The sequence below is a fragment of the Oncorhynchus clarkii genome, chromosome 24, assembly GCF_045791955.1.
Source record: "Oncorhynchus clarkii lewisi isolate Uvic-CL-2024 chromosome 24, UVic_Ocla_1.0, whole genome shotgun sequence".
Taxonomy (NCBI): domain Eukaryota; kingdom Metazoa; phylum Chordata; class Actinopteri; order Salmoniformes; family Salmonidae; genus Oncorhynchus; species Oncorhynchus clarkii.
In genome coordinates this window covers 26068821-26080889 of record NC_092170.1, presented here as the reverse complement: position 1 = coordinate 26080889, position 12069 = coordinate 26068821, and the positions used below count along the sequence as shown (strand labels likewise).

Sequence of the window (12069 nt, the reverse complement as noted above, 5' to 3'; positions counted from 1 at the left end):
ATACCTTACAAAGAACTGAACTAAATAGTGTGTGATAATGACATACAGGTGTGTGAATAGGTGATCAGAATTCAGGTGATAGGGATCTGGAGAGTGAGCTGCGTTCAGGGGATCTACGTGTTTGTTTGAGGGTGTGAGTTGGAAGCAGACGTTACAGTAAGCAGCCAATTCCAGTGAGAAATGCTTAGTCTGAAGCCATTCGGCTATGGGTTTCACAGTCCTATAATAACTATACAAGTTATATCACCTTAAAAAGGGTTTACTTACAACCTCTGGGGTATAACATGTTGGGCAAAGTGGTATAGGAGAGTCTAACGTATAACCCATAACCAGAGTTCAGTGTTCGCCAATGAGAATTAAGAGAGGCCTAGCTTTGTCAAAGATTTTCATAACTAAACCAAGATAGACCACAGCCTGTTGTTTACAATGGGAACAAATTAGTCATAGTGGGCAGAACAAGCAAGGAAGTAGGCAGAGCCAAGCACGAGCTAGAGAGATTCTATTGGCGCGTTCTTACATACATATGCATATTTTGTTTATGGAAAGCCTATGTGTGTGTGTAAAATCCATCTCGTTCCATCTTCTTCCACTGCCAACCAGTGGGCTTCCTCTCTCTACCATATTTGGTAGTGAGTGGAAACGCTAAGCGGATGCTTCACATTGATACATCTGGTCCACAATTAATGAAGTCTTGAGGTATTGCTCACCTGAGGTAGAGTACCTCATGATAAGCTGTGGACCACACTACCTACCAAGAGTGTTTTCATCTATATTTTTCATAGCTGTTTATTTACCACCACAAACTGATGCTGGCACAAAGACCACACTCAACAAGCTGTATACGGCCATAAGCAAATAAGAAAATGCTCATCCAGAAGCGGCACTCCTAGTGTCTGGGGATTTTAATGCAGGCAAACTTAAATCCGTTTGACCTAATTTCTACCAGCATGTCACATGTGCAACCAGATGAAAACAACTCTAGACCACCTTTACTCCACACACAAAGACATATACAAAACTCTCCCTTGTCCTCCATTTGGCAAATCTGACCATAATTATATCCTCTTGATTGCTGCTTACAAGCTAAAACTTAAGCAGGAAGTGCCAGTGACTCGCTCAATACGGATGTTGTCTGATGATGTGGATGCTACGCTACAGTACTGTTTTGCTAGCACAGACTGGAATATGTTCCGGGACTCATCCAATGGCATTGAGGAGTATACCATCTCCGTCACCGGCTTCATCAATAAGTGCATCGACGACGTCATCCCTACAGCGACCGTACGCACATATCCCAACCAAAAGCCATGGATTACAGGCAACATCCAGACCGAGCTAAAGGCTAGAGCTGCTGCTTTCAAGGAGCGGGACACTAATCCGGATGGTTATAAGATATCTTGCTATGCCCTCAGACGAATCAACAAACAGGCAGTGTCAATACAGGACTAAGATTGAATCGTATTACACAGGCTCTGACGCTCATCAGATGTGACAGGGCTTGCAAACTATTACGGACTACAAAGAGAAACCCATCCGCGAGCTGCCCAGTGACGCAAGCCTACCAGATGGGCTAAATGTCTTTTATGCTTGCTTCAAGGCAAGCAACAGCATGCATGAGAGCACCAGCTGTTCCGGATGACTGTGTGATCACACTGCGTGATCACACTCTCCGTAGCCAATGTGAGCAAGACCTTTAAACAGATCAACATTCACAAGGCCCCGCGGCCAGATGGATTACTAGGACGTATACTCAGAGCATGCGCTGACCAGCTGGCAAGTGTTTTCACTGACATTTTCAACCTCTCCCTGACCGAGTCTGTAATACCTACATGTTTCAAGCAGACCACCATAGTCCCTGTGCCCAAGAATGTGAAGGTAACCTGCATAAATGACTACTGCCCCATAGCACTCACGTCGGTAACCATGAAGTGCTTTGAAAGGCGCTATAGAGGGTAGTGCATACGGCCCAGTACATCACTGGGTCTTGCCCGGTTAAGGGGAGAGTGAGTAGGGTTGGTGGGGTGAAGGGATGGTTGTGAATGTGTGGAGCCACTCTCCTGCATTGATTACAAAATGTATTCTCCAGACCACAAGAACAAAGGGGAACGGTAATACGGCATCATTTATTTTCTTGAATAAAGGCCATTTTCAATTCTGGTTCTTAAGAGGCCAATTTATTACTTGACTTGGCACTGAATTTAATATTTATAGGTCTAGAAGCGTTTCAGTTGCACATACTGTAAGAATGTGGATTTTGTGTGTGTGTGTGTGTGTGTGTGTGTTTGTGAGAGCGTGCACGTGTGTGTGTGTGTGTGACTGTGTGTTTGTGTGTGTCTGTGGGTTTGTGAAGAAAGAGAAAGCAACTGAGCGACTATGTAATGAGATCCCTGTTCAATCCCCTCTGAAAGGTTCAAGTAACCAGGTTAGTTTGGTTAGTTTGCATCCGACTTAGAGAGGGCAATCATGTTGGACTCCTCAGATTCCATGTACTCTGGACCAGGTCCATTTTGCCCTAAGCTGATGGGGACATCATTTTGGGGCGACAGGTAGTCTAGTGGTTAGAGCGTTGGGCCAGTAACCAAATGGTTGCTAGCTTGAACCCTCGAGCTGACATGGTAAACATCTGTTGTACTGCCCCTGAACAAGGCCGTCATTGTAAATAAGAATTTGTTCTTAAACGACTTGCCTAGTTTAATAAAGGTTAAATAAATCAAACTAAATTAACATGGCATAACAGTTTGTTATTCAAGAGAAGACGTTCCTGCACATTGCTTACTATAATTTCAGGACAGGTGTGGTTTCCCATCAATATCCAATGAAAATTTCCACAATAGGAGCAGCTTGTGAGCCTTTTTACTTTAAACATTGTTGAAGAACATGGTTAACTCCAATAAAGAACATGGTTAACTCCAATAAAGAACATGGTTAACTCCTCCAATGCAGAACATCGTTAACTCTTACGATACAAAACATGGTTAACTCCTCCAATGCAGAACATCGTTAACTCTTACGATACAAAACATGGTTAACTCCTCCAATGCAGAACATGGTTAACTCTTACGATACAAAACATCGTTAACTCCTCCAATGCAACGTAAGCATCATTAGTGAACTAGCAGTACCATCTCCCTTTATCTGTGTCAGATTGGATTTGGGTCTTTGTTTCTTTTGGACAGTAACATGCTTATGATAGGGCATATTTCATAGCAATTAAGGCCTTTGCTGGAAGCTGAAAGCAAGCTTTGGTAGTTCTGCTCTGTATCCACCCTTCCAGTTGGCAGTAGCAGCTTCATGGGGAGAGTTTCTGCCACTATTTTGTCAGGACTAGTACAGACACAAAAACATTTAATCTGGTGTTTTTATAGAGACTATTTGTTCTGCCAATGGAAAATGAGCGATCACTTTTTACCATCAATTTCTTCTCTCCAGGACCTGCATTTAGTACTGTCGTTGTACACTTTGGGTTCTGAAAACGACCCACCCCCAAACCCTATTGGTCTGTAGTCAACTCTTCACGTGATCCAATCCATGTTCCTGCTACTGTCCCTGGCCTCCAGCCATGTACTAAAATGACAGAACATGTATGCATGTATAATGCACACCCAGCAGGTTTATGCAGATCATGCTATTCAGGAGTTGGCAACTGTCAAAAACAGAATAGGAGGATTCTGTTTTGTTATATACGTGTCCTGGCCCCACGTGTTGTCACTAATCTGTGTCTATCACAGACCAGTTTAACCTGCTCCTCTCTACCAAGCCCTCTTTGCAAATACAGCCCACTGGGCAAAAAGTGGTTGAATCAGCGTTATTTCCACGTCATTTCAACAAAACATTTAATGTGATGACATTGGTAATTTCGTATTTTTTCACCCTTTGAATTGCAATTCAGAGGAAGATTTTCAAAAAGTAAGTGAATATTTAATCGCTATTTGTGATTATATGAAGCCTGTGCCAGTGGAAAAATATGTTGATGTGGGGCGCCGTCCTCAAACAATCGCATGGCATGCTTTCGCTGTAAAGCCTATTGTAAATTGGACAATGCAGTTATATGAACAATTCATTTAAGCTTTTAACCGATATAAGACACTTGTATGTACCTAAATGTCTAAGATCCATAATTTTTATGATTATTTATTTGAATTGCGCGCCCTCCAATTTCACCGGAAGTTGTCGACAGGTGCCCTGCTGACAGGACGCCTAACCCTAAGAAGTTTTTAAGACTGCAATATGAGAGATTCTGCAGAATCCTACAGAAAGGCTAAGATTACGTTGAAGATTAAGGCTAGTGAAAGAAATACATTTAAATAGTGACACAGAAAGAAAGAGTGAGCCCCAGGAAAGAGATAGAATTAAAGACATAGTGTGGTATAGAGTTAGTGGATAGGTTGTAGTGTTTTCAGGGCCCACACCAGCTACAGTACATTCCCCTCTCTCTCGCTGATGATGAACACTCACCAAATCTGGCTCTGCCTGGCTCTAGCTCTGCATGGAGGGCCCAGAATGTGCACAGTCAGCTGCTCCCCCCTCTGTCCCTGCCTGCCACGCTATTTATACACACGGTCCTGCCTTCCCACATACCACACACACACACTCACATGCATGGACGTAAGCACTCTCTCACACACACGCATGGATGTAGGCACTCTCTCACACATGCATGGACCTGAGCACGCTCACTCACACAGACACGTAGCACTGGACAGTGTAGGATTGTCGCTACAGACTACAACACAGGAACATAAGTGGCTGAACTTCAGGACCTTAGCAGTGGATTCAACAGGTGGACTTACAGGGAAAGAGAGACAGAGGAGGTATTTTCAAACCAGGAGATAATAGTGTCAAACCAGGAAATAGTAGTGTCAAACCAGGAAATAGTAGAGTCAAACCAGGAGATAGTAGAGTCAAACCAGGAGATAATAGAGTCAAACCAGGAGATAGTAGAGTCAAACCAGGAGATAGTAGAGTTAAACCAGGAGATATTAGAGTCAAACCAGGAGATAGTAGGGTCAAACCAGTAGATAGTAGAGTCAAACCGGGAGATAGTAGAGTCAAACCAGGAGATAGTAGAGTCAAACCAGGAGATAGTAGGGTCAAACCAGGAGATAGTAGAGTCAAACCAGGAGATAGTAGAGTCAAACCAGGAGATAGTAGAGTCAAACCAGGAGATAGTAGAGTCAAACCAGGAGATAGTAGGGTCAAACCAGTAGATAGTAGAGTCAAACCAGGAGATAGTAGGGTCAAACCAGGAGATAGTAGGGTCAAACCAGTAGATAGTAGAGTCAAACCAGGAGATAGTAGAATCAAACCAGTAGAGTCAAAACAGGAGATAGTAGGGTCAAACCAGTAGATAGTATGGTCAAATCACTGAGGTAGGCTAATGTTGCGTCTAATTGAAAATAACATTATTCTCCACTCACAGCAAGAAAGCAGGTGCATGTGAATCGAAATGGATTGCAATTGATTGACAACATTGTTTTATCAACATTGTTCTGTTGAGTCCATGAATTCAAATGCACCACTGCATTTGTAGTCTCACTGGCATACCTTTATTTACAAAGCCATTTTGGGTTTACTACCATTTTATTTGGCCATTTTTATTGTTCAGAAATGTGGTGAGTACTCTTCGTTCACAGGACTTTATCCTGCTAACTGTTCCAAATGTCCGAGCTGAATTTGGTAAAAGGGCTTTTATGTACTCTGCGCCATCGGCTTGGAACGCCTTACAAAATCCGTTTAAACTTGTCCCGATTGGTGTTTTTAAATCACTGATGAAGGATTTTGAAGCTGATTCCCTGACATATCAATGTTTTTAATTTGCTGTTTTATGATTTTGTTATACTCTTGTGAATTCTATGGTTTTTACTAGATTACTTGTAGTTTTTCATGTTGTCTGTTTGTAATTGTGTAATGACTTGGTGCTGCCTATCTTGGCCAGGACGCTCTTGAGCTCAATGAGCCCTTCCTGGTGAAATAAAAAATAAAATGTCCTTGCAGAACAAGAATGTTTAGACTTTTCCTGTAAATCTGTTGCGCTGTTTTAAATGAATAGGTTAGACTACAAGCCATTCTCTACTTTAGCATCTGTGTGGACCATGCTACCACAGCTCATATGATGGGATTGTCAATTCACTCCATAACGTTTTTCCCTCCCTATGAAAGTGTCCTGACAAAAATGGCCATTCATTTAGCCAGGGCTCCTCTCCATTCACTATATGACTCACAGTGCAGGAATGTATGCCTCATCACACAAAAAATGTCACCAGTCGGCTGACAGTCTCTGTTGTTGGGTACATTTGGGATCCGATGTGCTAAAAGAGCTAGCCTGGTCCCGATATCGGTTTGTGCTGTCTTGCCAAGTCCTGGCGGTAACAATGACCATAGGAGTTAGGAAGACAGCGCAAACAGATCTCAGACTAGGCTATAAAAGATGCCAAATAATGAACGCTCTTCTCCCAGCCCTCAGCCATTGTAAACCCTAGGAGATATTAGAGAGAGGGCCACTGTTTCCACAGGAAGAGGTGAGGAATGGCCCTCAGGGCAGAGCCCAGATCAGACGTGCCTCTCTACCACATTTGCATGACTGGACAGTTTTGTGAAGAGGCAGTGATAACCAGGGGAAAAGAGCTGTGTTAAGTTAGCATATCTTCACTTTTCGTTCCTATCAAATAATCAACCATTTTTATAAATATTTACTCATTTACATGTATATAGCTACTTAAAGACTTGGGACATTCTTGTGTACACCTTCAACTAATGGGAAATGTCAATATGTGTTAAGGATGATTTGGTGTCATTTGGGACCAGATTCAATCAACACATGTATGAAGAACCAGGGGTTAGTTAGTGTAATCTCAGTACCTCAACAAATCCTCTGTTTCCTGTGCCTTTGTGGAAGATATATACCCCTCCCACCCTCCCCTCTCCTCCTCCATCCTCCCTTCTCACTATCCTCTGTTATCTGGTCTTATGGCCAGCATTTGTCTTATCCAGAGCGTCCAGGACGATGGCCTGTGGAAAAATGCTCGTTTTCAGAGGAAGTGGAGGCAGTCTTCTGAGATTGGGTGGCAAAGCACTGATTAGTTATGGGTCTCTCCTCGTCTTCAGGGTCCTGTCTGCAGGAAGGACATCCTGAGCCATCAGAGACTGAGAAAGATATATGAATCAACCACATAAAGTAGTCTCTATGGCTGTTAGACTTGAGGTCACTGGCTGCATTCTGCACAGACTGCCTATCTGTTGAGATTCTCTACTACTACTGTTTCTAGCAGTCTCCTATTCTACTGCGGCTGCTTTGTGGGGTTACTTGGGCCCCTGTGTTTGGCGGGTTGCTGTTGTGTTGGGCTACTCTGTATGGCTTCCCTGTGACATTGTTGTGTATGTATGCCCAGGGCAGCATGGAGAGGGGGGAGAGAGGTCAGGGGTGATCAACTGAGTTTACCATCACCAGTTGCTGATGCACCGCTTTGGCATGCCAGAAGCAGGAAGACAGACAGTCTGGCTATCTGGCAGAGCCTGCTTGGAAATAAAAGAGAGAGAGACAGAGAAGGAGGGAGGGAAGGGAGTGGAGGGACTGAGGGAGGGAGCGAGATAGAAAAAACAGGGAGTGTGAGAGACTGGAGAGAGGAGTTGAGTTCTCACAGTGTTTTTGACAGCGGTTTGGAGCACTAGGGATATCACTGGGACATTAGAGAAGAGGCTACAACACAACAGGGTCCATAAGGAGCACATGGTACGTACTATAGGAAAGCTTTAGAACAATCTACTGAAGGAAAGCCTTTTGTACAGCAACATGGCTGATTTTACCAGGTGTTTCCTTGTTTCCTGTTAGCTGCAAGTTTTTTACTAGAGAGTGACTTGTTTCCGCAGTGCTGATAGATTGTAGCTCTGCGTACGCTAAATTATTAACTGATAATACTGTTTTAGTACACAATATATGGGATTTAGTTGCACAGTGAAGATTAATGTTGTTTAATCTGGCCTATTTTAATGTGGGGATATAAGAGGCGGTTGTTTAGTTTAGTTTGTTGATGTTAACAGGTTTTAGTATGCTTCCGTCTGTGTGTGTTTGTGCGTGTCTGTGTCTGTGTGTGTGTGTGTTCATGTGTGTCCCTCTCTAAGTTTCTTTTTCTTTGTTTATAGTATTTAATTTCACTCCAGATTATACATACAAACAACAATTTACAGACCCACACAAGCGATGACTTAATCTCCTCTGCTCAGACCCACATTCTCACACCCCTATCCCTAGTGCCTGCGTTATTGTTTGCCACTTGGCCTTAAATTGATTCCATTTGTTTTTCGCAGTCACCCATGCTATTTCAATAATAAATCCTTTGATTTTTACCTTGTGGTAATGATTGGTGGATTGATTTCCAAGTTTTTATTGTATGATTTTTCAAGATGAGGGATGAGAAGAGAATCGTCCAGCCCATTGGGTATCTCACTACACCTACATAAGTTTCTATATGTATTCCAGTAGCTTGGCCGATTAATGTGTTCACCTCCTGGCTCACGTGTATGTTCTGGGTGTCTGGATGAGTGTGTTTGTTTGATGATTTATAGAAGGGGGCTTGTCCTGGGTGTTATTAAATCCTTAAGAGTCTATTGATTGACCCACCCGTGTGTCAATCTAAGTAACATAATAAAATAATCCCCATCAAAATCCATCAATTTAAGCTAGCGATATTGTTTTTTTCTATATGCCTGATCCACCTATGTTGGCCTTTCGCATCTGCGGTGGAAGGTGGCCGAGCTGTGTTTGTCAGACCATGAGACATCTCCAAAATTGGTCTTCTAACAAAACGTCTGTAGTGTCCGAACGGTTTGGCTTACACTGTATGGAAATATGAGACTCTTACGAACACTATCAGGAATCAAGGTAAGACCCAGATTCAGACACGTTGAATAAACAATGGTTTAATAGTCCAAGGGGCAGACAAGAGACCGGTCAAGGCAGGCAGAGGTCAATAATCCAGAGATGGGGCAAGGGTACCGGTCGGCAGGCAGGCTCAGGGGCATGCAGAGTGGTCAGGGTAGGCGGGTACAGACACGGGACAGGCAAGGGTCAAAACCAGGAGGGTGAGAAAAAGAGAGGCTGGGAAAAACAGGAGTTGACAGGACACACGCTGGTAAGCTTGACAAACAAGACGAACTGGCAACAGACAAACAGAGAACACAGGTATAAGTACACCGGGGATAATGGGGAAGATGGGGGACACCTGGAGGGGGGTAGAGACAATCACAAAGACAGGTGAAACAGATCAGGGCATGACAAACACGAAGGTGGTCTCCATTTTGCTCTAAGACCCCCCCAAGTGTAACAGGACTCGTCTGAAGGTAACGCATACTAATTAATGGAACTATGGAGGTAGTTTTGTGACAACAAAAATAAGGGGTTAAATATGTATCCAAAAGAACTAAAGTATTTCCTGAGCCTTCGTATACATCTCCAAGATATACGACTTCAAAACCTTATTCCTTATGATTTATTTTTTGCCATTTATGAATGTGTTATTCAACGCGTTTCTATGGGCTATAATAGTAAAGGCTTAGACTTTTAGAGGTTTAATGCGTGCAGGTGGGACAGGGATGAGATAAGTGGTTTGTGTGTGTTCATGGTGTGCGTGGTCATGCGTCTGTTTGTGGTTAAGGGACTGTTTAGTTGAGCTGTTTTTGGAAATCTCTCTCTGGTTGTGTGTTGTCAGTCATTCGTTCTGTCATTATTAGGTTACGTCAAAACCAAACACAGCCAGTCATGACATGCCCAGACAGGCTGACACCCAGCCTTTTCATACACTTTCAGTTTGAAGTTTTAGCCTGCCCCACACACTCTCTCTCACACACACACCTGCTGTGTGTGCTCTGTTTTCCTTGTGTGTGTGTGTGTGTGTGTGTGTGTGTGTGCGCATTCAACAGATGAGTGAATAGTTGGTAAGGTTGTACTGACTCTAGTCTCTGGCTGGCATGACAGTGCAGTTGGTTGAGATTGTGTCATATAGTCCCAAGATAAAGAGTCTAAAGGTACTTTCAAACAAAACCATATCCCCATTAGACACCTTGCTTCCTGGTGAATGTCCAGCTCAGCTTGTCTTTTGTTGTGGGAAATAAGTCTGTCTGCTGATAAGAAGAAAGTGACTCCCTGGAGAAACAAATCATTCTATGGAGGGATTGAGTTCCATGGTAGACCATTGCCACCACAATACATATTAAGTGCCACAGTGCTTAGCGAAGAAGCAATACCTTAGGCAATAGTGATACCTGCTGCTATAGGAAATATGTATGACAGGCAGAGGAGTAATCAGGTTTTAATGGGGAGGTTCCAGCCAGGGGCTCTGTATCCTGGGATTCTATCCATCTGCCCAGATACAGAACAGTAACCCTGGTCGGGCCTGCTTCCACCCACTCCACCCTCACTTTGTTACTACTGGAATAAGTGGGCACTTATCTAGGCCTCTGGTCCCAACCATGTCCCTTACACAATTACCTTGTCGTTAATAATCTGTACATAAAAGGGATTCAGTTCTATAGCACTTAAGATACAAGCTGTTGAATTGATTACCTATTTCTCCCACGTGTGCATGCACACACACACTCACAACGCTACACTATCTTTAAATATAATAGCAAAACATTGACTGACTGGGTGGGTGGGTTCCTCCAGGGTGGGTGGGTTCCTCCAAACCTGTGCAGTCCAGCTAGTTTATTTCTGTCAAGCAAAACAAAAGTTTCCAAAATAACAACAATGACTAAAAATAGAACCTGGCGTGGCGTGTCTGTTGTCACCAGTTGCCGAACCTCCTGGGCCCTGCTGTGAAGGCCAGTGGTTCTTAGAGGATGAGGGAGTCAGTATGAGGGCTGGGGGAAGGTGGCCTGCTGTTCTACATCTGTGTAGTCAAATCAAATTCCATTTGTCACGTGCCGAATACAACAGGTGTAGGTAGACCTTACTGTGAAATGCTGACTTACTTTTTATTCATTTATTTATTTTTTATTTCACCTTTATTTAACCAGGTAGGCCAGTTGAGAACAAGTTCTCATTTACATCTGCGGCCTGGCCAAGATAAAGCAAAGCAGTGCGACAAAAACAACAACACAGAGTTACACGCGCTCCAGCGCGTGTAACCATCCCTAAAGCCAACACCTCATTTGGCCGCCTTTCCTTCCAGTTCTCTGCTGCCTGTGACTGGAACGAATTGCAAAAATCGCTGAAGTTGGAGACTTTTATCTCCCTCACCAACTTTAAACGTCTGCTATCTGAGCAGCTAACCGATCGCTGCAGCTGTACATAGTCCATCGGTAAATAGCCCACCCAATTTACCTAACTCATCCCCATACTGTTTTTATTTATTTACTTTTCTGCTCTTTTGCACACCAGTATCTCTACCTGCACATGACCATTTGATCATTTCACTCCAGTGTTAATCTGCTAAATTGTAATTATTTGCCTACCTCCTCATGCCTTTTGCACACAACGTATATAGACTCTTTTTTATTTTTCTACTGTGTTATTGACTTGTTTATTGTTTACTCCATGTGTAACTCTGTGTTGTTCGCTGTTCACACTGCTATGCTTTATCTTGGCCAGGTTGCAGTTGTAAATGAGAACTTGTTCTCAACTAGCCTACCTGGTTAAATAAAGGTGAAATAAAAAAAAAATAAAAAAAAACACATGGAATAAGCAAACGTACAGTCAATAATACAATAGAAAAATCGATGTACAGTGTATGCAAATGTAGTAAGATTAGGGAGGTAAAGTGTAATTCCAAGATGGCGTAGCAGTCGGTCGTGTGTTGTGTTCGTCTTTGTCTCATCCCGTGTCTTATTCTGTGTAAATAGCCGTTTTTTCCCCTTCTTTTTCTCGTATACATTTTAATCTCACTTTCTATCTACGAACTAAATATACTTTCCTGCAACCTGCCTCACCCAATGTGGTACAGATCTGCTATTTTTATTCCTTATAACTGGAACCTCTATCAGGAACTAGCCAGCTAACTAGCTAATAGTCTTTGTTAGCCACGGATAGCAGTCTTCTCCTTTTAGCTCGGACACCGCCAGCTTTAGCTCGAACAA

General features: G+C 43.1%; 1 protein-coding gene across 6 annotated transcripts in view; it reads left to right on the top strand.

Annotated features, from left to right (window-relative positions):
* LOC139383130 (kinase suppressor of Ras 1-like) overlaps positions 1-12069 on the top strand; it is a 61490-nt gene that overhangs the window by 24898 nt on the left and 24523 nt on the right. For 2 of the 6 annotated variants that reach the window (XM_071127476.1, XM_071127474.1), the window contains exon 1: positions 7595-7729. The exons of 2 other annotated variants lie outside the window; for them this stretch is intronic. In XM_071127476.1, coding sequence (XP_070983577.1) covers positions 7727-7729 — 3 coding nt within the window. In that variant the 5' untranslated portion in view covers positions 7595-7726. Of the gene's footprint in view, positions 1-3701; positions 3907-7589; positions 7730-12069 lie in introns of those variants that run through there. 2 more of the 6 variants (XM_071127475.1, XM_071127477.1) reach the window with 2 other exon arrangements.